This window comes from Bemisia tabaci, chromosome 8, assembly GCF_918797505.1.
Source record: "Bemisia tabaci chromosome 8, PGI_BMITA_v3".
NCBI classification, from domain to species: domain Eukaryota; kingdom Metazoa; phylum Arthropoda; class Insecta; order Hemiptera; family Aleyrodidae; genus Bemisia; species Bemisia tabaci.
Genome location: NC_092800.1, coordinates 21,509,734 through 21,536,391, shown reverse-complemented (window position 1 = coordinate 21,536,391; position 26,658 = coordinate 21,509,734). Strand labels below are relative to the sequence as shown.

At 40.6% G+C, this 26,658-nt stretch overlaps 1 protein-coding gene across 4 annotated transcripts; it reads right to left on the bottom strand.

Annotated features, from left to right (window-relative positions):
- Nucleotides 1-1,251: 1,251 nt before the first annotated feature.
- On the bottom strand, nucleotides 1,252-26,658 carry LOC109032625 (facilitated trehalose transporter Tret1). 4 transcript variants are annotated; one of them, XM_072303672.1, is made up of 10 exons: nucleotides 26,459-26,658; nucleotides 25,124-25,275; nucleotides 14,610-14,700; nucleotides 12,824-12,965; nucleotides 11,570-11,749; nucleotides 10,323-10,528; nucleotides 6,296-6,488; nucleotides 4,006-4,259; nucleotides 3,238-3,515; nucleotides 1,252-1,511 (listed from the first exon to the last, which is right to left on the bottom strand). In XM_072303672.1, exons 2-10 carry the CDS (start codon nucleotides 25,126-25,128, stop codon nucleotides 1,274-1,276), a joined length of 1,587 nt encoding a protein of 528 aa, XP_072159773.1. In that variant the 5' UTR covers nucleotides 25,129-25,275; nucleotides 26,459-26,658; the 3' UTR covers nucleotides 1,252-1,273. The 4 variants fall into 4 exon arrangements, with proteins under 4 accessions (XP_072159773.1, XP_072159774.1, XP_072159772.1 ...); XM_072303673.1 differs by having other exon boundaries at nucleotides 26,481-26,658; XM_072303671.1 differs by lacking the exons at nucleotides 25,124-25,275; nucleotides 26,459-26,658 and adding an exon at nucleotides 19,313-19,550.

Sequence of the window (26,658 nt, the reverse complement as noted above, 5' to 3'; positions counted from 1 at the left end):
TCTGCACTGAGGAAACTTCTGGTCATCACCGGAGTCAACGCAACATCAACTGGATAATCAATGAGACGCAAACGCCTTCAATGATCAGCGTATAGGCAACAAAACGTGTTCGTCACACGATGAAATTGCCTACACGCAAACTTGAAGGGGCTCCATATTTCATAAACGCCGCGTGATGCAATACAATGCACTGTCGTGGATTGAAAGTTTGAAAATCATAAATGCAGTAGACTCCTTCTGTTAATGTAATTGACAGTAAATCAAACCAGATTTTTTCTCAAAATGTGTTATTTTTTAGTTTTTCTACGGGTCTTCCGCCTCCGCTGCGCTCCTTTCACCGATTTTCCGAGGGAGCACAAATCTGCCGTGGGAAGGGAAAAGGACGTATGAACACCCGCAAGTTGCCGAAGTTCTCCCTTTAAAAATTCAATTTTTGAGATAAATAATTTGAATAAACTTAATCGAAATTTTCAGTTAGTATAGATCACAAAGAATTAGAAGAATTATTTAGATTGCAAAAAATATTATCTGCTCGGAAAAATTAACTTGCTGATTTAACAATTCAATTGGTAAAAAAAAGTGACTGCAATATTTCATCGAGGATTTCACAACACGAAAATGCTACTTTTCCACCCCCGTGGTTGAATTAGCTTACAATAGTGGTTTAAGTAGCATTTTTGGGTTGTGAAATCTACTGAAAATATTGTAGTCACTTTTTTTTAGCAATTTTAGTGTTGAATCACCAATTTAATTTTTTCCGTGTGAAAAATTGGACGGATAGTATTCACAAATTTTCCTGTAAATTCGAGTCACTCAAAAAGAAATATGGAGATTTACGAAGGTTCATACGGCGTTCTTCCCTATCTTTGCAGAAATGGTGCCAGCGGGCCGATTATTGAAATTGGTAGACAAATCTTTAGACAAAGGAGAAAAAAGAGATTTGGAGGTATCCTATTGGTGGAAGCGGGTGGTTGCAATGGACAAAGGAGGTAGATAATAGACTAACTAACGGCAACCCACTAAAGACCCGACAGTTAGTCCATCATTTTCTTCCTTAGTCGATAAGAACCAACCATGTCAACCAATAAGATCGCTCCATACTCCCTATGTCTTCTTTGTCTTCGCTTTGTCCATCAGTTTCAATAATCGCTCCGCAGTTGCCTTTAACTTTTGAATGGTTTCTTCTTCTCCTTCTTTTCTGAAAAGCTTTTAACTTTCCACTTACTAGGGTAAAAATAGAAATAATTCAAATTCGTTCGTGACCAGTTTATTTTTATCGGCGTTGTCTATGACTATGTTTATAAATATCTTCGATGTCCTCAAGGGTTTTTCCTTCAGTCTCTGGAAGATACAGATAGGCGTAGATGAAACCAAGCATGCCGACCGTGCCGAACAAGCAATAAGAACCAGGCACACCAAGCAGATTCAGGATGCTCAAAAACGTCTTCGCGATGAGGGAGGAGGTTATGTAATATAACGCAGCACAAATTCCGCTTGCGAAGGAACGGCCCCTGAAACAAATACAATTGCAAATACACAGTCGGTTTCCTACTTAAAGTTTACAGGAAAAAAGTTCATCGGGTTTCGCACTTTTTTATTTCGCCTTCAATTTTTGAGGTAGGCCACACATTCATCTCCGTGCAATAATAGTTAATCAAGTCGGAAATATTTGTCCTTTGTTGTTTATACATTTTGCAGTTAATTTTATGTCAGACTTTAACGCACGATTTTGATACCTTTTTTTCTCTCTTCAAATGGGCCTATTGCGAACTTTTGCTTGAGCAAAAATAGAAGTTGTTTCTATCAGCAAGTGTCTCAAAAATCACGATGAGCGCATTGGCAAAGTTTTAAATGCACTCCTAACTTCAAAATCTGCAGTACCCTGGTGCTCAGGGGTTGGATAGGACAACACCTCTTGCGAAACGTTCACTTGTGCCGTAGTATCGTTTTTGAAGCGGGATGCTCACAAAAACGCTTTCTTACGGAGATCGTCAAGTTAGGAGTGTATTTCAAACCTTGCCAATGCGTTCATCGTGATTTTTAAGACATTTCGACGGTGAAACTACCAAACCACGTATCTCGTTTGCGGTGTTTAAAAATCTACGCTCACATTTTATTTTTTTGAAGTAGACCAAATCAATATCATTCCTTGAAATTTTCACGGAATTTTCTCCGCACAAAGAGGAAAAATCACAGAAATTTTCAAGACTGGATGTTAAGTAGTTTTTCATTTAAAAAATAAAGTATGACAGGAAGTCTGCGACGTCGCAAACCGAGATACGTGGTTTGGTAGTTTCACCGTCGATTTACTATTAGAAAAATGTCTTATTTTTGCTCTAGCAAAAGTCTGCAACAGGCCCATTGCTATGATTAATAATAAATACAAATTAAAATATATAACTTTTCTCTCAGGGTTATTTGCTACTTTCAGTGCTTCCTTATTGTCAGTGCTCATGCACAAAGCGCTTATGTATGTTCGTATTCACCAGAAAAAGAATTACTTCCAAAAAAAGGCGTTCCCAGTATAAGAAAATGTATCTTTTTTCTCAAATATTATTCTTGCTTTTGTTCCAAAGTCACAGAATAGTGGAAGTCACCTGTGTAATAAACGGTTTGTTATTAATCGGTGGTAATAATGTAGTTTTAACATAATGATATCGAGAAAATTTCCCCCACTGCCGCTCTAATCAGACTGAGACAATACCTACACATTCGCACTGCCAGTTTCTTATTTTTAGAAATTAACTCTATTTGACGCCAAAAGATGATAGATTACCGGTATGTCGTGCTAAAGAAAAGCACAATAGATTTTAATGAAAGATAGGCTTTTAGAGCACGTAGACTTATACGTTCGTTCAATTATATGAAAGTTTATAGATCGTTCTAATGTTAATCCTCGTTTTTCATATACTCTAATATTCTGATTTGTGCCATCATTTTTGCAAAAAATCGCTCTCCTAGACGGGCTGATTAAAGAAACATAAAACAGGCCTTTCGTTTTCCCTGAATACACTGTGCTATCCTATCAGAGAGGCAGTCTCATGGTGAGAATCTTACTATCTCTCCGCTAGAAAGTGAGAGAAATAAAAACGCCTTCAATTTGTTGCGTATGCAACATAGACGGCCGTCAAGTACGAATAGTTGTATCTCAGGGTAAGGCGTTTTAAGGATCATGTATCTCCCCGGCAGTAGTAGAGTCGGTTTCATAGAGATATTCCAAAGAATATAGATACTAACCTGAAAGGGAAGATTTCACTCATGAGCATCCACGGAACAGGCCCCAGTCCAAAGCTAACAGTGAGTGTGAGAATAATGAAATAGGAAAAGAGGAACCAGTTCGCGGAAGCTCCAAATGCGTCCTCGATTGCAGTTTGGAAATTAACGTGAACAGCAATCGCCAAGTCAAAAAAGGCCACGCAAAAAATTGAGATCAAAGCAATCCTCCTTTTTCCAAGCCATTTTACGGCGAGCATAAGGACCAAATGACCGATGATTATTGCCGATGATACGCAAACCTGCGTTGCAAAATAAAGAAAGATACATACTTAAAAAGTTTGCAAATCTTTTTTCAGCGGAAGGTTCCTCGTCTGATTCTGAGTTGAGAGTGAACTTAGTATCTGCATATGTATGACACGCCTTCAATTGCCAGAGATAAGAGAGCATACTCTGTCATGTTCAAAAAATGTCTTGCTCCCAATCTTTGCATGGAGAGTTCGTCTTGATGTAGAGGTGGACTCTCAGGATAGCGTGGGATATCCCCTCCATTTTGGCCTCAACTTGAGAGCTTTTTTTGAGCTTAGGAGTTGATTTCAGAGAAAACCAGTGGCACCATTGTGTTTTTTTGCGAACTTTTACATAAAAATCAGGAGTCAAATCGCAAATTCCTCACACATGCAACATCTCCATTGGAAGAAAAATAATCATAAGTTTACCAGGAAATTCGTGTTTTATAAATGGAAACTATGGCTTTGCTGCGTAGTTCTGCTTTTTAAAGGGGGTGCTTACCGATGCCCAGTTGGCGTTCATGGGGACTCGAATCCGTTGGAAGAGGAGAACCATGTAGGTCTTGAAGGCCGGAAAGCCACTGCCCAGATAAAAGAAGTTCATCGTCATGATGACCAACATAGGTCTTAAGATCTCGGGCCGAAGTAGATCCCTGGCTTTCTCACGGAAACTGAGCTTAGGTGAATGCAGCTCAACCAACGGGTCTGGAACTGGAGGTCTCGAGCTTGGACAAGTTACTATTGACTGAGTATTCCCTGAAATTAATATGTCATTTAGATTTTAATGAATAAAACTAATTTAAGGTTATCTCAGGTATACATAATTTGATTCTAAGTTAACGGTAAAAGCTCAAATTGTGACTAGGATAGGATTTTTTAGTGTTGAATCGGAAAATTTCGCACCCGTTGAAAAACTGCCGTTAAATGACATATCGACGGTGGAGGTCGGCAATCACATAATTCGGTTTGCGACGTCGCAGACTAACTGTCATTCTTCATTTTTCAAACGGGAAACTACTCATGCGCAATTCTATAAACTACCGTGATTTTTCCTATCTGTGCGTAGAAAATTCTGCATAAACTTAAAGGAATGATTCCAATGTTGTCTCTTATATAAAGTTATACGATTTACCCCGCGACCCTCTGAACATCGGTCCCCGCCACGCCGTCCCAGCGCGTCCCGCGCCCTTGATGTTCGTTCGGCGGACCCCTCGCGGCCGGGTCACCGTTCTTCCCGCGGGTTTTCCCGTTCCCACCCCCAGGGGGGTTGCTACGGGCCCCGGGGGTGCTTCCGTTTTTCGCCCGTCCCTCGGCCTGGCGCGCGTCTTTCCGGTCGCGCTTCGACGTGCGGTCGCGTCCCGGCTATCGGCTCCTTGTCCCTCCGGCCGTTTCGTTTTTTTGCGCTTCCGGGGGGCGCGGTGCCCCTCAGACCGTTCCGTCGGCCGATTCCTTGTAACGGTCACTTCGTACCTCCCCGTTCGTCCCCCGGGCTCGGGGTTCCGGCTGCGGACGGGTCCTACTTTGCCGACGTCCGATAAGGCCGGATTTCGGATCCGGCGACCCGGGAGGGGCGCTGGGGCCCCGCGACCGTTTTCGGAAAAACCGCCACCGCTCCCGTCACGTTCGGCCCGCGGCCTGGGGTTTCGGTCAGCGGGGGCCCCCGGCCGGCCGGCGTCCCGTCCCCGCTGAATTTTCGACCCCGAACTCCCGGGGTGGGCGCGGTGGCAAAATTCTGCATAAACTTAAAGGAATGATTCCAATGTTGTTCTCCTATAAAAAAATAACATAGAGGCGGAGATTTTCAGACACCGCAAACGAGAATATGTGAATGCGGACTTACGCCGTCGATATACATTAGTAAGTATAGAGGGATAAGAGGTATTATTAATTTAATAATATCCAAGTGATGTGCCAATAAACAGCACTTAAATACATATATACACTATCTCATGCGATTTGCTGGAAAACAGAAGTATTCCGGGCAACATTTAATTTGCGAGCCAAGTGGTAGGTACATATGCAGGAAAAACCAAAACCATTTTGGATTTAACAGTCTGAAATACTGAGGCACGCCCGAGAACTTTTCCGCCCTTCTTGAGAGGAAAGTTTTCTCGATAAAACAAAAAATCCGCCCATTTAGCTATTCAATGTTAATCTTATTCGTTAGTTTTGAATCTGAAAGGGCTCATCGCGTCGCCGCTGACGTCACTGGCGCTTTATACATATAATTCCCATTCATTCTTACGGCCCTCGACTAACGAGCACACTCCCTCTTTCCCACCAGAAGCGGATCCAGCAATTTGGCAGCACCGGATTTCCTCCACTTATGCCTGTGTTAAATAATCGATTCTTGTCGGAGCACCTGGCCCCTCCGGCAATCGATACATTTCCATAGGTTCAGATGAAGAAATAGCAACGTTGCCAATTTGCTGGATCCGCCAACACTGGAAATAAAAAAAACATTGGATCTAGAGTCCAGACTCTTGAAAACATTGACAAAGAAAAAGGACTCTTGATTCAATTAGATTTTTGCTTAAATCAAAAGGAAATCCGCTCAAATTAAGAGGCTTGGTTCTTGATGTAAGCAAAAATCCGATTGAATCAAGAGTATTTTTTCTTGTCGATGTTTTTAAGAGTCTGGACTCTAGATCCAATGTGTTTTTTTTTTTTCCAGTGCGCCAAAGTTTCCCACCTGTCCCCGGTACCGTTTAGCAGAGTTTCATCTCCCACCGTCGTCATGATCTCAAATGTATTGCGTCGCACAGGTGTGTGCCGGTGAAGTTTAACTGTACCTTGATGAGAATTTGCCTCGGTTTTTTTCGTCTCAGTTTGGTGGCGGTACTGTGCGTTGTTACTGGCCTCAACGAGTCGGGAAAACTCCTCGGCCACGTCTTCCGGGGACACCCAGCCTCTGAGCCAGCAGAGAGCTTTCTCCGCATCCCGCGTCCGGCCCTTCGAGAGCAGCCACATTGGAGTCTCTGGAATCTAGCGAAACAAAGCCTGTCCATCAATCAGCAAAACGACGGACCTTAACTTTAGCTTTTTGATTCCTTCACTGGAAAAAAAAAACACTTTGGATCTAGAGTCCAGACTCTTAAAAACATCGACAAGAAAAAGTACCTACTCTTGATTCAATTAGAATCTAACTTAAATCAAGAATCAAGCCTCTTAATTTAAGCGGATTTCGTTTTGATTCAAGCAAAAATCCGATTGGATCAAGATTATTTTTTCTTGTCAATGTTTTCAAGAGTCTGGACACTAGATCCAATGTGTTTTTTTTCCAGTGTTCGCTCTTATCATTCGGAAAATTCAATCGGCACATACAGTGGATCGAATCAATGGGAGAAGTCGGACAAAATTTGGAAACTTTAAAAGCTTCTAACTCTGTTCACACAAACTTTTGAGGTTTTAAAAGGGGTTCCATTGGTTTTCTCGTGAAATTTTCCGTCAGATGCACCCCTTGTAATTTAAAATGTGACGATTCAAACATTAAAATATGCAGTCTTAGTTAAAAGTTCATATCCGAACTCTCCTTATGACTCAACCCACAGCGCGGCTGTTACACGGAAAAAATTAAATTGCTGATTTAACAATTCAATTGCTGAAAAAGTGACTGCAATGTTTCAATGTAGATTTTACAACAATGAAATGATACTTTAACCATCCCCGTGGTTAAACTACCTTACAATAGCGGTTAAAGTAGCATTTTCTTCTTCTAAAATCTACGTTGAAACATTGTAGTCACTTCATTTAGCAACCCTGGTAAAAATTAACAAAAATTAACTGGTTAATTAATAAGAGCTGCGTTTCAAAATACCATAGGAATTCTTACAGCCGGCTAAAGAAGGTTACAGAAAATCATATAGCTGGCTGTAGAATGCGGAGAAAATCATACGGCCGGACTATACGAGGCGATAAAAAATTATGCAGCCGGGCTATAGTTCCTATCGTCGGGCTTTACACTTTATCGCCTGGCTGTTGCTTTTTCGCCATCGATTATAAAAGGCTGTAAGAAATTGCGTAGAAATTCGTGTGCTTTGGAAATCATTAAGTTTGATACCTAACCACCTTAATATTGACAAAACACACATTATATTTTACTTTAATACATATTTCTTTCATCAATTAAAATGAGAATAATCCATACAGGATGTGCAAACATTTCAAAATCATGAGTTGAATAACGCTGACTCCGCCAGATTAAATATTAGAGCCTGACACAAAGCGGAGCGGCGACGCACTGGCGCCTACAAACCTAACAGGGATACTTCACGCATTGCGCAACGCGTGAAGTATCCCTGTTAGGTTTGTAGGCGCCAATGCGCGTTTCGCGCTGGCTGCCCGCCTGCCACGGCGCTTGAAGCAACTATTTCACACCAGAGGTATTGCACAGTATCATACGAAACTGAAGGCGCTCTTATATATTAGGAATAGTAGGCATCCATCAAAAGTACGGAGCTTTCCTCGCAAAATAAATCAAGATACTACGGCCCAAAAAGAGAGTAGTAGTCCAAAAACTCACCAAGTCCTGGCATCCGCAGTAACGTTTAGCATACACTTTCTCGCCTGGCTGTTGCTTAGTCGCCACCGTCTATAACAGGCTATAAGAAATTGTGTAGCCGGCTATAGAAGCTATTGGAAATCTTACAGCCGGCTGTAGGTCTATGGTATTTTGGAACACAGATTCTATTGCCAATTTTTACCAGGGAATTGAATCGTTAAATCAGCAATTTAATTTTTTCCGTGTAGCTTCGGGAATTTTGATAATTTTGCTCTGACGTCGTGCTCCCAGTCGATTCTTTTCCCTGAGGACGTCCTTGTGTCTAAAGCAATTCAGTGTTAAAACAAATATTTATGTTTCAAAAAAGACCATAAGAAAGCCCGCTTAATGTATAAACGCTCTAAAATTTAGAATCTGAGGAAGGAAAAATCTAGGCAGATTTAGATAAAAAAAATCATCAATAAGACTCAGATCCGTGGATTGTCGTCTCCGCGCCGTCGCCGCTGACGTCACTGGCGCTATATAATTCCCATCCATTCTTTCGGCCCTCAGTTAACGAGCACACCCATTCTTTTCCCCCCGTCTTTAGTTCCTTTTAGCATAAGTACATCAGATTTATCTATATATTCCATCTAGTGACCAGAAATGACTGGATTTGTTCATTTTTCGACCTAATCTTGAATTTTTTCGTTTATCACCAGCTATCAGCCGTTATTTTAATGACTGGACTTACGACTAACGTTACATATACATTGTACTGCCGTGCTAAGGGAGAACGCCGTACGAACATTCGGGAGTTGCCAAATTTCCCGTGATAAAACCTGTATTTTTGGGAAAATTCATGCGTATTTTTCCTTGAAATTTTCAGATATTTTAGACCAAATTGTGTACAAAATTGTCTGAAAATTTGAGAAAATAATATTTACAATTTTCCCAGTAATTTCGATTTTTATCGGATGAAACTTGGCAACGTCTGAAGGCTCATACGGCGTTCTTCCTTAGCACGACAGTGTAGCCAGCCAATCACGCTTAGACTGGTTGTCTCTTCTCTTATGACGTCGGTGATGTCACCAAGTCTATATAAGCGCGGGCTCCACTTTTTTCGGAGTCCCTTTCACCTAGACCCATGTCTCGAGCATGCGAATGCCACATCTCGCCTTTTTGGCATCCAAAGTGTGAGTTCCATAGTAATTCTTGTGTTTCAAAATGCTTTCCTCATTACAATCTTTCGGCCCATTTAATATTTAGCTTTCATTAGCTCTCCCACATCCTAATCATAGTCATAGTGCTTTAATTCACACCCAGTTTATAAGCCTATTCTCATTATTGATGTTCTTAAATCTTTTATTAGAGCTCAATCAATTTTTAGAGCACGGGGTGCCTCTATAATTTCAACAACTGCAGTAACGATTGCACCTCTCTTCCTCTATGACGTCACTACAGTCGAACATGGTCAAACAGCCGAGAGCAACTATTCGTACTCCCAAGCCACCCACATTGCCTAGTCGGGATATTGAAGGCGAACTGGTGTTACGAGCGTGAAACAGGACGACGGCGGTATAGTAATAAGTATGTTTTTGCCACTGTTACCTAGATAAACGTTCCCAATGAGCAACTGGTGCGCTGCTTTCAAGTATTTCGAATTACCACCTAAAGTTTTTAGAAAACGGGGCGTTACTGTCATCTAACCGCGAGTGCAGAAAGTATAGCGCGGTTGTGCCTGTTATTACAACCAAACGTGATCAAGCAGCTGGAGCAACTATTCCCGATCGCAAGCCACCCACATTGCCTAGCCAGGAAATTGAAGGCAAACTAGTTTTACAAGCATGAAACACGATTATCAAAAGAATGCGTATGGTTACGTCGCTTAAAACCTAATAAACTTGCACACTCAGCAACTATTGCTGCCTTTAAGTCTATTGCATCACCAAATAAAATTTCGAACATGGAGCGCTTAAGAAGATTTTAAGTCAAGGAAGAATCAAGGAGTATGTCTTATAACTCAGACGAGTGCTGAATTTTCCTGGAAGATTAATTGGACTGCATTTTGCAATTTGGAGCTATAAATTCTGGCTCATCTGAAAAAACACTCATGTGCGTAAGAAACTAGTGGCACATACGTTGTTTTTAAACCGGGCCGGAATTTATAGCTCCAAATTGCGAAATGTAGCCCAATTTCATCCCGAACCCCCCAGCTCGGAGTTTATCCTACTCTGAGTGCGCATTGACATGGAATTGGATACCTTCCCAACTCTCTGAGTCCTTCAACGGTGAAGCCTTGAGTACGTTCAGAAATTGATAATGGTGAAAAAAGTTACCTGAGATATGCACAGAAAGGCTGTGGCAGGAAAGAATAAACTGATGAATGCAACATTTCTCCACGTGGTCACACTGCCAAGGAGGCACTGGAGGAAAAATCCCGCGGAGCAAAACTGAAGGGAGTATGAGATCAAGATCCCTCGAAGTGATGGCTCACAGATTTCGCCCACGTAAGTTAGCACTGGCGCATCCATGAACCCGGAACCTGTTTTTGAATAACTAAAAATCATTACAAAGGCTAATTATTGGCAGTGCAGCACAAGGCGCAGTGACCAATTTGCAAACTTGCAAAATCGTACGAGGAACATGGGGAATAGATCACTTGGAGATAGATTTATTATATGAAGATCTCTCGGACGAAAAACGTGCCACCTCCATTTAACTCTAGGAGTTACAGAAATGAGTATTTATTTTAGCCGATGAAAAACTTTAAGACCGAGCCCAAAATGTCCCAGTGCATACCTGAGACTCTAATGAACAGTGTTGGTTCAACTTGGAGACCAATATGCGTTAATTATGTTTTTCCTCCCCATTTAAAGGACACAATGTCCTCCCCGCTTTCCCGTTCCTTGGTCGCATCCCTTAGTTTCTTTGTTGTTGCAGCTGCCGAAGTCATTTTCTTGCCCAAGAAAAGCCCCTTTAGCTATCCAATTTCCTTCGATTGGGTTTCGTAATGAATACCATTCCAATTGCTCCCTATAGCTCCTCTCTCCGTATGAAATCATGAGCTTCGGGGTTCTCGTTCACTCTGGTGGACAGTTTTTTTTTTTTTTTTTTTTTTTTTTTTTAAAGAATATAAGATTATTGTAGTAATTACAAAATATACAATTTGACGAGACATATCGTCATCCTTATAGGAGGGTGCCATACCTAGTATATATCCATTTAAGGGCAATCTAATGGACAGTGGAACATCTAAATTTTGAAAAAATGTAGTTGTAGTGTGTAGAGACATGAATAGATTTTGTGTGTTAAATTCGTTTGTTCCTGGTGGGAAACGTAAAATATTAATGTTTGTTGGACAATTTTGAGCCCCTAAATACTGCAGATTAAAAAGAACTTGAATTGCAATACCAGAATCTATACTTTAAGTATAATTCTATACTAAAAGTACTTTTATCGGTGGTGGACAGACACAGATATGATATGCAATTCTTGGCTCTATTATTTCTTCTTTCGAATGCTCAAGTCTTTTTTCTATGATGCCTATCTAAACATGGAGGAGTTTGTTCTATATATTTTGTACCTAAGCCCTGGATCGCAGCTGCTAGGTACATGATCTCGACTGAGGTTGCTGAGTGCAGCATTAGCCAACCTAAAATCTGTGGGATATTTACCAACATCAAGGATTTCTTTCTCCCGAGGGGTCCAGAGATTAGCCCTGATAGTGCACTTCCGAGCGGTTGGCATAACATGGGCAAACTGGCTGAAAAAATCGAAGAGTCAGGTTATTATTGCGTTTTATGGAGTGGAATTTACTTAATTTAAAAGAAAAAGGATCCATTGTGGGATCTCCCAAGTGGTCGTAGAGTTTTGGTTGGAGTAGCAACGTTTTTTTCTAAGTCCATAGCTGATTGCCATATTACTACTGCATAAAAAATGATTGACATAATTGCATTTATTAATAATTTCCTTTTCATAAATGAAGGACCATGTAAATTTGGGAGAAGACTTCTAAAGCCATATTCGACTTTGGTAGCCCTCTTGCATACTGTCTCTAGATGTTTTATCATTGACAAACTGTTACTTAAGTAAATTCCTAAATATCTCATGCTTTTCTTGGTTTCAATTTTTTCTCCACCTATTGAAATTTCAGCGATTTGCTCTTTTCTCTTTCCCGAAATAACTACCCCTTCAGATTTAGAGCATTCTTGATCCAAAGATTTCTTCTTCAAGTTAGTTTTTATATTATTCGATACATATTCTGTATCTATTTTAAGAGTTCTAAGATTAATTGTAAAAATTATGACTAAAAAGTCATCGGCATAGGCAATATTTTCTACATTAGAAGATTCCCTGTTTCGGATCACATATTCATACACAATATTCCAGAGTAATGGTGAAAGAATCCCACCCTGCGGGCAACCCGAGTAGACCGGCACTCTGAGATTTCCACATATTAAAAACCTATCACTCAAATAATCTTTCATGAAATCTATCAAATAGGATCCAACCGCCTGATCTTTGAGGGCAACAATAACATCGGTGTATCTTCGGGAATTGAATGCATTTTTAACATCCAGACCGACTGCTACCATGAGTCTTTTTTTAATTCCTAATCTTCTGTTTTTCTCATAAAGTTCTCTGATTTTATTTAGAGCATTAGATAATTGTAGATCGACCCTTCCTGAAACCATAAAGGCTTTCAGAGAGGTCATTCTGTTTTTGTAGTTTATTAGAAATAATGTGTTCGTAAATTTTACTGAATATATTTAAGATACAAATCGGTCTGTATGCTTTTTTCCTTAGGTATATTGTCAAGTGATCATAATGTACGTACCGAACCAAGTTGCTTGTGATTCATTGAAGGACAATCCACGAGGATCTTTATTATTAAGAAGTACTGGCACCACGATGGTTGAAAATGCAAGTGTCATTCCCAAATCGAGGAGAATAAAATTTTTCGCCGTGACAGACAGAACCTGTATTTAACAAGAAAAATCACGTATTTAGAGAGCCACATAAAAATAGAAACCTGAACAGATAGAGCAAAAGCGTTGAGCAAATCGTGATTCAGTTACATATCGCTTTAATTAAAAATATGCGTGAAATTTCATCACTAGTGCATGAAGCTGTTGTGTCTCAAAATAAATCGTAATATTTTCACCTCAGCTCTAGAATTCTTTTTTCTGGAATGTAAATCTTAATTACAGAAGACCAAGCTCCTAATTACCAGTACTAAGTCTCTATATTTACTTATATTCAATTTATTAGTACAGCACTTAAATATTATTAAATTATTTTTTCTTATATATCTATATTTACGAATGTTACGTTATTAAATTCTGTAATAAAACACTGCAGATCACAATTAATCAAGATTACATGGTAAAACTATCGCTAGTTCATCGGAGCATTATGCAAGTTGCCTATATACTAATTGAAAGGGATATATCTAATTGCAACAAATTGAAGCAAGTTGCAATTTTTCTCTGCCTTGCAAATTGCCTATCTCTCTGATAGGAGAGAGCAGGGCAAAGTGGAAAACTTTTTTCTAATGCGCTCCAGACAATTTTTTTGAAGTACTTTAGAACATTCTGCTTATTTATAGTCGAAGTTTTAACGTTTCTTCATCAAAATTAAGTGTAAACAGCTGGAAAAGTTTTCAAAAAACGCCTAGAAAATAGGACACGAAAAAAGAGGGTAAATTCCGATTTTCGCCACTTAAGTCGGGCAAAATGGAAGACATCGCCCCTTTAGATTTTATTAATAATTAAAAGAAGAAACCGATTCAGTTAGATTTTGTTTTTGAAATCGAAACTAAAGCAGTTATTGATTAAGTTGGATTCACGGGTTTATTGATTCAACACTTTTAAATACACACAAGGTCTCACAAGCGCGAAACGAATCTGTCGAGGGCCGGCTAGTTACTTTCGTGATTTATAATTGCTTATGTCGTTCTTTTTGCATGGAAACAGTGTCTAATGATGAGTACTCCCTCTAATTTTGATTTCGAGTACCACAGGACGGATAGAATTTTTGAAATGACCATATACCACTTCATCCGCCCACTTTGCCCGCGGCCTCATAAGTTTTCACAGGCGCGAACAAAATTTTCGGAGGACCGGTTTTCCATTGACGTCATTTTTCAATGGTTATATTGTTGTTTTTTGCATAGAAACAGTTTCTAATAGATGGGTACCCTCTCTAGTTTCAGTTTCAACCACCAGAGTCGCCATAGAACGGATAGAATTTTTCGTATGACCAAATTCCACTTTGCCCGCTCGTCCACGTTGCTCGCCTCTCCCCAACACGGAACTTATTCATAAAATCGGCATTTATTGACCAAGCTTTGTAAAAATATTGCAATTTAACTGCATTCAATCATGATTTCATTTCAATATTTTCATTGCATCGTGCTTTGCTTGAAAATGTCTGCGGGCTTATACTTTTAAATCATCAGCTTCATTTCAAAGTTATTTAATGTTCTAAGATTTTCTCCGTAAATCGCTCTTGAATACCACTTTTAAATGCAGCCCTTTGAGAGTCACTCCTGTGCAGTAAGTACTTAATGTTCTTCTTGATTTGAACAAATTTAAGTAGAGTTTATATGATAGGAAATTTACCTGTGGAAGTGCTGATCGGAATCGGCTGATTTTCCTTCCAGTAGAGCCATCAGTTTCAGCCTCGATGTGGGATTTTTCAGCATCTTTATCTCTGATTCGAGAAGGGGGGGGGGGCAAAAAACAATCCGTCTTATTCAACAGTGTGAAAAACATGTTCAATGATTTATGTAGAGTATAAAGGAAATAAAACATTAGGTCCAGGTATCGAGTCAGTGTAAAACTTTGAAAAATTGGAAAAAAGAGATAATTTTTTTTCATTCTAAATGAAAGCATTCTAGCATGGAAGTTCCGTTTTAGACCTCGAGAAAGAGCCTCCCAAAAAAGAGGCTGATTTTGGCCCCTTTTTAGGTATTCGATTCGACCATCGGACCAAGGTTTAAATGGAAGCTTATATCAACAGAAAACTCAGGAAAAAATTTCAAGATGAGTATAGGAACCGTTTTCGAGTTACGGGGGGGCAAAGGGGTCACAATCCGGCCTAATTTTTTGCTGTTTTCTTGTAGAATTGATGTATCGGCAGGGTTCTTATCGTTGTTTACGCATGTGTAACACATGGATTCCTACGTGTTTTTACTCGTAGAATCGATTTTTAACGTTGCCGAATCGATAAACTGATCAGTTAAATCGATTTTGAACGATTTTTCAAGGAAAATCAATGATTTTTCAGGATCGAAATTGTTTATTTTCGATTCATGAATGAATAAATGCACCTGAATAGACTAAAGCACACGTAGCCCTATGTATTTTGACACGGAGAATTGATTTTTAACGTTGACGAGTCGATTTATCTATCTTTTGTATCGAATTTTTGCGATTTTTTACGGAAAATCGATGACTTTTCGGCATTAAAATCGGGTTTGCTCCATCCGAGAGCGAAGATATGTACCCAACATGATTGGAGCACATCGACTCTTACGTATTTTTATACGTGGAATCGATCTATAACCTCGATGAGTCGATATAGCGATCGATTGTATTGAATTTTTGCGATTTTTTGCGGAAAATCGATGGTTTATCGGGATTGAGATCGGTGTCTCTCCATCCAAGATCGGAGAAATGTACCCTTCATGATTGGAGCACATCAGTTCTTACGTAGGTATTTCTACACGTAGAATCAATTTTAAACGTCGACGAGTCGATATATCGATCTGACATACACAACTCTTGCGATTTTTTACGGATATTCGATGGTTCTTTTGGATCGGCATTGGAAAAATCTACCAGACATGACTGGAGCACATCGATTCGTTTCTGATTATTCTCGCAAAATCAATTTTTGAAGTCGACGAGTCGATATATTGACTGGTCACATTGACTTCTTAAGATTTCTATGGAAAATCGATTTTTTGATCAGGAATGAAATTGGTTACTTACGGTCCGAGGATGAAGATATGCACCTGACATGGTTGGAGCACGCCGTTTCCACGTACTTTTACACGTAGAATCCTTTTTAAGGTTCCAAGGTTCCATTTTTAAGGTGCTCCAATCATGAAGGGTACATTTCTCCGATCTTGGATGGAGAGACACCGATCTCAATCCCGATAAACCATCGATTTTCCGCAAAAAATCGCAAAAATTCAATACAATCGATCGCTATATCGACTCATCGAGGTTATAGATCGATTCCACGTATAAAAATACGTAAGAGTCGATGTGCTCCAATCATGTTGGGTACATATCTTCGCTCTCGGATGGAGCAAACCCGATTTTAATGCCGAAAAGTCATCGATTTTCCGTAAAAAATCGCAAAAATTCGATACAAAAGATAGATAAATCGACTCGTCAACGTTAAAAATCAATTCTCCGTGTCAAAATACATAGGGCTACGTGTGCTTTAGTCTATTCAGGTGCATTTATTCATTCATGAATCGAAAATAAACAATTTCGATCCTGAAAAATCATTGATTTTCCTTGAAAAATCGTTCAAAATCGATTTAACTGATCAGTTTATCGATTCGGCAACGTTAAAAATCGATTCTACGAGTAAAAACACGTAGGAATCCATGTGTTACACATGCGTAAACAACGATAAGAACCCTGCCGATACATCAATTCTACAAGAAAACAGCAAAAAATTAGGCCGGATTGTGACCCCTTTGCCCCCCCGTAACTCGAAAACGGTTCCTATACTCATCTTGAAATTTTTTCCTGAGTTTTCTGTTGATATAAGCTTCCATTTAAACCTTGGTCCGATGGTCGAATCGAATACCTAAAAAGGGGCCAAATTTTGGGAGGCTCTTTAAACATCATCTCGTTGTAAAGGCGGGTAACATCATACCTATGAAAGTCCTCTGTGTCTTGTCTCATTTGTAATTTTTGAAGGTTCCTGAGAGCAGGGCCGGATTTACCTACTTGCCGCCCATGGGTCGCCTCCTCCTCATTCGTTTTGAAACATCAAAAAAAACCATTAAGTGAACGTGCCAGCGGGGGTGGGGTGCATAAGACGCGTTCACTCGTGTTGGAAACATTTTTTGGGAAAGCCCTGTCAACACTACTAGCAAAAATTCACCGAACTTTGCTCGAACGTTAAGTTTCGTTAACCTATTCTGCGTGGAAAAGGCCCTCCATTCATAAGAAATGAACGAAAAAATTATGAAAGAACAAACATAAATGTGGTTTAATGATTTTAACTTCCGCCGCCCCGCCGCGTCACGCAGACCGCACCGTGTTTGGAGCAATGCGTGAAGTATTCATGCATTCTTGTAGGCGCTATCCGTTTGACCGCAGTGACCGCACTGTGTTAGAAGCAATGCGTGAAGTATTCGTGCAGTCTTGTAGGAATGTAGGCGCTAATATGTGTTAAGCCGGGTTTTCCTCCAACTAGCGCGGTGGCGCGCGCAACGGCGACGGCGTTTTTGGGCGCGGCGCTGCACTGCTAGGCATGAAATCAAATGCTCCCGGTTCCCTCCGAAATGACAGCGCGCGATGAGCGCCAAGCGTCACCGAGCCAACGCTTGCGCCCAAAGACGCAGCACCGGTCCGGGACCGGTGCTGCGTCCTCTAGCGCGGCGCAAGGCGCCGCGGCCCGACGGGATGAAACCTCGTTGGATGTCCTGTCTGGAAAACCCGATTATCCCTAAATAGTTTCTATTTTACTCGCTAAAAACTGTAAATTTGAGACAAAAATTACCATATAAATTTCATAGTTTTTCACAATTTCCGCAATTTTATTGCAAAGGATGAAGTTGCACATTCTTAGCATCATTGCAATGCTTGTGGTTCCTTTTTGCAAAATGCAATCCAATTCATTGTTTTTTTTTTTTTTTTTTCGGAGGAGATGCTCCCTTTACTTAAAATAGTTTTTGAAAAAATTGAATAGTAGAGACGAAAACTTACCTAAGAGTTACTGCCAATTTTTCTCGAGGCGTAATCGGGTTGCGCACACGATTACTTGGCTTCGTTCTTAAGTCCTCTTCTATCAACGACAATACATAGTCAAACTCCTCCTTCGTTAGCCTGAAATATTCTTGAAACTTCCGGTCATCTTCCGCGAGGTGGCGGTTCACTAAAATGTGGAATGCTCCCTCGGTTGCTCTAGTTTGGAAGAGAGGGCTTGCACTGTTCCTGCCTTTCTCTTGGTGCAGTAGCAACAGAAGTAATAACTTTTGCCGTCTCAGGGCAAGATGGTAAAGAGCAAGAGCTTTTCTTTTTCTTCTATTATCCATTGGAATGGAGAAAAAAACACAGCGGAACGCATGTGCGAGCACACTAGCGATAGACGCCACACTGATATCGAAAAACACGAAAAACAGTGTGAAAACGCCGACGCTGTACTCAGCGCACGACGCCTGACAGATTCCGAGGAGAACAGAGCCGCGCCATTCGCGCCAGGAACCGCGTTTTTGACGCGATCGCCGTGCGCTGCGCCAGTTGGAGGAAAACCCGGCTTTACATGCCGACCGCCGCGCCGCGCCGCGCCGCGCCGAGGGCTTCTCCTTTCCATCTCAAGTCCTCGTCATAATTTCTCTCTCAGTCACGCCGTTCCTGGCCAAATTGCGTGTTTGGTCTCTCTCTTAACTCGATTAATTAAAGGTGCTGTCTCTTATATCACGGAAAGACGACAAAATTAGAAATTACTATAAACTCTCAGGAAATGAGAGATTTTGTTTGTAATTTTTTTCTAAATCCGATTTTTTTTTATACCTACATTTAAAAAAAATTGCAAAATTTGACGCCTCCTAGATTTGCCGCCATGGGCTGGGACCCATGTGGCCACCCCCTTAATCTGGCCCTGCCTGAGAGTAGGTATACGAAAATGAGAAAGAGGGTATTCAATGACTTGTAGGGAGGAGGTAAAGATAAGCTTTCAAAATTATTGCCAGTCCTAAAGTTTAAAAACAAGAGGGTGATTATTGTGTGTTTTCATGATTATTAAAAAAATTAATGATTTTGGCTGCCTGAATTATGGTTTCTCACTAAATCACTTAAAAAATAAAACCAAACCTGTATAGTAGATTGTGGTTTTGTAACCCAAATTCATTCTTTATTGCTTAATTTTTTAATTTTCGAAACTTTTCCTGCGTTTTGTTTACAATCCTGAAATTAAAGGCATTTGACTTTTCCAGACATCGAGTTTGTCCTGTCTTTTCCAAATTAATTTTGGGCGAATCGGAATTTCTCTAGAGATTTTCTACTTTTCGTATCTTTTGGACTAGCATGTAATCGTTCCAAGCCTCTATGATTGTTGAGACAAAAATACTCACATATCTGATGAAGGAACTCGAGAATACCCTATTCTGTCGGAATGTATATCGCTGTCGGTCATGATTTACGATAAAGCTAATATCACATAAAAATCCTGAACTAACAAAATAAATTCACATATTACACTCTATTTCAATGCTATGTCAATTCATTTCGCCTCTAATTCACACGGTCACTTAACGAGCTAATCATCAAGAAATCTGCGCTTGACTGATGACAACAATCTAGCGCTATCACTATTTGACAAGATTTCTGAAGCGAGGTTGCCGCATAAATGTAACTTCATGGAGCAAATAAGACGGTTCCCTCCGCACCGGGAGACAAGAATTAAGTAATTTCTGAAGAGGAGTAGAATTATTCGCGGGGAAAAATATGAGCTTGAAGAAAATTTAATCGCATCCCTCCTTGTTACGTACAGGGTGGCATAAAACGTAAGAAAGAAATGAAAGATTGGAAATTTCAGAGAAATACTTCATGAAATTTCAAGAGGTTGTGAAATATTTCACATTTTTCAGGGGCTAGAGTATGCAACCCGCACTCAAACACGCAAACATAGAATAAGAAAGCCTCAATTTTTACATTTTACGAAACATGACAAGGAACCGGTATTTTTCAATATATTTCATGAATTTCTGAAGTTTCATGAAATATTTCAAGTAAAATTTCAAGACTTTATTTTTCATGAAATTTTGCCACCCTGGTTACGTACAGGGCAATTCCTTGAGATTTACTCGAAGAACATATTTTTTAATTTATGTGTTTAATTTCTTTCACAGCGGAAAATTAGCCTTTTAAATGTCCACCAATTTTAATTATCAGTTGATGATTTTACGGATTTTTCCGCAAAATTTTGTTCAGGAATCATGATAAAGTATTATTCACTGGCCTTTCTCAATGATTGGACTATTTAATCATCACTGTGCTTAGACTTTGCTATCCTCTCTTCGGATTTTATGCTCTCCATTTTGGTTTTCTACTACGCTTTTTCCGTTGGAATCTGAAGGAGAGCTCCATCAAGTACAACGACATCTCACAATTATACTTATGTCCATCAAAACTGTAGGGCTCGAGTGAAAGTTGGCAACACTGCTACTACGGATTCAAGTGCTTGATTCTCGAATTAAAGCGTTGAAACGTTCTGACGCGACTTCACCGAGAGACCCGCATGACAAAAGCAGAGTTACGGGTCAAAAGTTCAAACTTTCGGACCGTGTTACTAGGAGCCAGGACCGAAATCCTGGGGATGGACCAAGTTGCGGTGGTGTAAATAGGCCAAATTTGAATTTGAATGTAAATTGTGTTAGAATTTGAAGAATTATGCAGGTCTTCATCGACGGACAATGTTAGTAAAGGTAACGTATACGAATGTGCAAAACTCAAGAGCCCTCAAACCAGACGGTCTCTTTTGTGGTATAAAGGTATGTTGCTATCGTTATGTGCATTATTTAATGGTGCTCCAAGAAAGCTAATGAACTCCATTCATTGCAACCGTTGCAATTTGTGACTCTGTTAATGCGTCTGTGATGCGTCATACCTGGGAATTTTTTACAGAAATATATCTGCAGATTTGACAGGATTAATGTAATTCGATGGTTGCCATTTTTTGTGTCAGAACGACGTGCGATATATTGCATCAATTCGTTCCATAATTTCAACTACTTGTCATTTTTTTAAATTTCGAGATCGCACTTCTGTTGACACCAGACTAAAGAATTCATGTACCAAATTTGACAAAGGAATTCAAACCTATGAAAGGCAGGACTTTTTTTGAGGGAAAATATCGCATTCGATACTGATATCGAAACTGCACTCGATTGCGATATTTTTCCTCTGAAAAACCCCTGCCTTTAATACGTTGAATTTTTTTTGTCAAATTTGGTTTATGAATTCTTCAGTCTCATGACAACAGAAGTGCGATCTCAAAATTCGAAAAAAATGACAAGTAGTTGAAATTATGGAAGGAATTGATGCGACATACAGGGTTATTCAAAAGTTACGCACCACTGGTCATAACTTAAGTTCTAATTATGATATCGATTTGCGGTTTGTGGCGTCCTTCCTCATATCGAGGGGGAAACTTTTTGAGGTACTTCCCACTTCTTCACCCCCCCAGGGGGAGGGGGGGCGGGGGGCAACTCAAAAATTTCAAATGGCAACCCCCATCATGTGATACATCGTTAGAAAGAGCATGAAAAAAGAAAATTTTTGGCGCAAACCCGAAGTCGATCTGACCCCCCTATCAAAAGTTAGGGGGGTCCAAAGGTTATTTAGGGGGTCCGTACCTTCATTTTTTAGAGTAGCTTCGGCGGCTCTTAGACATACCGTTTCTCTTTTCAAAGAGTCCTTGAATACTCCAGGTCTGATACCGAAGTCTTCATATTGCCCCCGGGCCACCACAGCCCCCCCGTAGGGGGGATGGGCCTGTTACAATGAAACATTGCATTAAAATGCGGAAAGTCACAGAAGAGCTTCAAACTTAGCATCAAATCCGAGTGGAACTTCTTGCCAATGTCAACGCAAACGCAGCCTGCGACTTTAAAGTGAGTTTTCAAAACTCTTAGCCCCCTGCCCCCCTCATTTTTGGTTGCAGAGCGGGTAAAAACCGGGAAATTCACCACAAATAAGCCCGAAACTAATGTCCAACTTGAGAAGGACCCTTGAAACGTTGCGATCAGTCGGAGCATTGAAATACAGGGACTGCCGCCCCCTTAAAGTACGGAAACATCCATAAAACCCCCGCTGCCCCCCTCATTTTTTGTTGCGGAGCGGGTAAAAACCGGGAAAATCGCCAGAAATGATGCCCGAAACTACTGTCCAACTTGACGCGGACCCTTGAAACGTTGCGCCCAGTCGGAGAGCTGCAACACAGGAACTGCCGCGCACTTTAAGGATGGAATCATTCATAAAACCCTTCGCTGCCCCCCTCATTTTTCATTGCGGGGCTGTTATAGGAACCGGGGCATCATTTTTGGCGAATTTCCCGGTTCTTACCAGCTCTGCAACGAAAAAAGAGGGGGCAGCGGGGGTTTTATGGATGTTTCCGTCCCTAAAGTGGGCGGCAGTTCCTATATTGCAGTTCTCCGACTGTAGTACGGAAGTACGGAAACATCCATAAAACCCCCGCTGCCCCCCTCATTTTTTGTTGCGGAGCGGGTAAAAACCGGGAAAATCGCCAGAAATGATGCCCGAAACTACTGTCCAACTTGACGCGGACCCTTGAAACGTTGCGCCAGTCGGAGAACTGCAATATAGGAACTGCCGCCCACTTTAGGGACGGAAACATCCATAAAACCCCCGCTGCCCCCTCTTTTTTCGTTGCAGAGCTGGTAAGAACCGGGAAATTCGCCAAAAATGATGCCCGGTTCCTATAACAGCCCCGCAATGAAAAATGAGGGGGGCAGCGAAGGGTTTTATGATGTTCCATCCTAAAGTGCGCGCAGTTCCTGTGTTGCAGTCTCCGACTGGGCGCAACGTTTCAAGGGTCCGCGTCAAGTTGGACAGTAGTTTCGGCATCATTTCTGGCGATTTTCCGGTTTTTACCCGCTCCGCAACAAAAAATGAGGGGGGCAGCGGGGGTTTTATGGATGTTTCCGTACTTCCGTACTACAGTCGGAGAACTGCAATATAGGAACTGCCGCCCACTTTAGGGACGGAAACATCCATAAAACCCCCGCTGCCCCCTCTTTTTTCGTTGCAGAGCTGGTAAGAACCGGGAAATTCGCCAAAAATGATGCCCCGGTTCCTATAACAGCCCCGCAATGAAAAATGAGGGGGGCAGCGAAGGGTTTTATGAATGATTCCATCCTTAAAGTGCGCGGCAGTTCCTGTGTTGCAGCTCTCCGACTGGGCGCAACGTTTCAAGGGTCCGCGTCAAGTTGGACAGTAGTTTCGGGCATCATTTCTGGCGATTTTCCCGGTTTTTACCCGCTCCGCAACAAAAAATGAGGGGGGCAGCGGGGGTTTTATGGATGTTTCCGTACTTTAAGGGGGCGGCAGTCCCTGTATTTCAATGCTCCGACTGATCGCAACGTTTCAAGGGTCCTTCTCAAGTTGGACATTAGTTTCGGGCTTATTTGTGGTGAATTTCCCGGTTTTTACCCGCTCTGCAACCAAAAATGAGGGGGGCAGGGGGCTAAGAGTTTTGAAAACTCACTTTAAAGTCGCAGGCTGCGTTTGCGTTGACATTGGCAAGAAGTTCCACTCGGATTTGATGCTAAGTTTGAAGCTCTTCTGTGACTTTCCGCATTTTAATGCAATGTTTCATTGTAACAGGCCCATCCCCCCTACGGGGGGGCTGTGGTGGCCCGGGGGCAATATGAAGACTTCGGTATCAGACCTGGAGTATTCAAGGACTCTTTGAAAAGAGAAACGGTATGTCTAAGAGCCGCCGAAGCTACTCTAAAAAATGAAGGTACGGACCCCCTAAATAACCTTTGGACCCCCCTAACTTTTGATAGGGGGGTCAGATCGACTTCGGGTTTGCGCCAAAAATTTTCTTTTTTCATGCTCTTTCTAACGATGTATCACATGATGGGGGTTGCCATTTGAAATTTTTGAGTTGCCCCCCGCCCCCCCTCCCCCTGGGGGGGTGAAGAAGTGGGAAGTACCTCAAAAAGTTTCCCCCTCGATATGAGGAAGGACGCCACAAACCGCAAATCGATATCATAATTAGAACTTAAGTTATGACCAGTGGTGCGTAACTTTTGAATAACCCTGTATCGCACGTAGCTCTGACACAAAAAATGGCAACCGTCTAATCACCTTTAACGAGTAATCTTTGAGTTACCTTTGAAATTAAAGGCTATTATCAACGTAATCGTGATAGTGGAGAACTTACTACTCCGCTAATCTTTTTTACTGCATCGTCGATTTCAATTTGAGGCTCGAGAATTGCACCCCTTCAATTCTCGACGATGCAACTTGCCTTACGTGTTATTGAAGTATCAAATTGTTCCTAGTGAATCGCGAGCACAAAATCACCGAATGAAAATGCTTACGTTTTGTTACCGATGAAGCTCCTTTAATTAGAGGAGAGTACCTTTTACCTCCATTGCGTAAACATATTTGCGCGTGTCTGTGCTACCTCGAAATCTCCAATCTTGGATTTGCTTTTTCACCATTCGATGGTATGCGCATCACATTATTGGTGGTGATATCGACGAGATCGTAATTAAGTACACGTAAAGAAGTTGAGGAAAGGGAGTGTTTGGTTTTCCAGATGTCACTAAGCTACTCCCATAAGTTTCCTTATTTTCAAATTTCAATTTTTTTACCATCAATGTCGCTTCTGCGGGAACTCGCTGACAGAGTTCGCAGACAATACTTTTTCGAAAAATATGTTTTACTTCTTTATACCTCCAAATTCCTAAAGTAAAATTTTTAAACTCCGAGATTTTCTCCAAGTTTTTTCAATGGCGTGGCGTGCTTTGCGATACTTACATCGATTGATCTGCTATTTCAATCAATGGAGACGAATCTATGAACAGGATTTTTGTAACGAACACATTGATAATCGATTCTTTACCATAGCTTTAAGTGGAAAATATCGATAATCGATTATTCACGCCTCGCCACTGATTTAAATGCGCCCAATTTGACAAGCTGTGTTAATGGGGAATACCTAAGCTGGTCGATCGATCCTCAATTCATCATTACGGAAACTTCATTGATCATTTATAGCTAAAGGAAAAATGGGTTCAAAAAGCTTTACTTTTCAAAAAAATATAAAGCGTTGCATAATATCTGCTTTCAACAAGATGTATGAAGGGAAACATTGCCAGTAAAATATGATGTGTGTAGTCTGTACTCACCCCATCTTGAACAGTGCGTGCTTCCGTCTAAATGCTGCCCTCCCTCAAATGCTTGCGTCCGTTGAGTTAGTTCCAGATTAAAGTCGATTCCAAATTAAAATTTCAGACTCCGCACAAACGTACTTGAATTTTATCAGGATTAATCGCGAACCCTTGAAAATCACCAAAACCGTGGGAATAACTGAACACCTCTCCAAAGACCCCATCACTTAGGATGGTGAGATCAGAGGCTTAGAGTCTCGAGGTTCGACTCCCGACAACCTACTTCAAACTTTTTCCTCAATATTCATCTACAGTCGTAAATTTTCCTCAGACTTAATGAGTCTACACCTAATCTCTTTCGATGGTATGGCGGTAGTTATTTTACATACAATCGTGTTACGACGTCAAATTCGCGGGATCAAGAAACACCTCCGTATTTTAACGAATCCTATTTGCGTTGAGACTAGACTTGCCACGATTGAAAATCAACTCTGAAATTATCCGGGGCTTTTTCTGGAGCCTCTGATATCATCTGGAGGGAACGTGTTATTAGAGACAATCGGCATTCACGCATCCTAATCAATCTTGGATTCTTTCAGGATGAGGCTTTTGACTGCTTCCATTAAGTGATGAGGATTGGAGGGAGCGAGTAATCTATAGATATCACGGAATAAATCATCGTCGAGATGAATGAAACTACATACCTCGGGACGAAATAAATTTTTTAAAAACCAAGCTAGTATCCTGTCTTGAACTCCTCAGTCAGAAAACTTGGTTGACAATTGTTTTAAATTTTATAAATTATAATACTGAGATAATTTTCTTTATAACGCCTTTAAGCACAGATTATTATACATTTTTGTTAACAAAATAACTCATTTAAACAGCACAATTTACTTTGTGAGTTTAAGAGAGCACGGTAAACCTTTCAAATACAAATTTTTAAGAGCAGCCCGAGATTATGATAACAGTGGAAAAACAAGGGGGAAAAACGGGAAATAAGGCTAAAATACACAATTAATAAATAAAACTGAGACGTTTCGACTCACAAGTGAGTCATTTTCAGTCGGAAATACAATATAAATTTAAACAATTTTTTTTTAAAATTTTTATTGTATTTCCGACTGAAAATGACTCAGTTGTGAGTCGAAACGTCTCGGTTTTTATTTATTGTGTATTTAAGCCTTGTTTCCCGTTTTCCCTCCTTGTTTTTCCACTTTTAACTATGCGATAACCTCCTACCCTCTTCGCCGTACGATTGAAAATGAATTGAAAAAGCATCTAGTACTTAGCGATCAGGAGTTTACTTTGAAAAAATATGCATTTGGAATATATAACGCGTATTTTTGTTACCAATACGGGATGAATACTCAACATTTTAACATGGTGTGTAGCATCAATCATACTGACACATTAAACTACTACTTAAAAATGTAGATATCATAAAACGCATTGCCTCATTTAACTCCTTAGAAACAACTTTTCCCGTCAAAATTCTAATAGAAATTTCGAACTTTAAAAATCGCGAGAAACCATACCGAGTTCCGGACCGA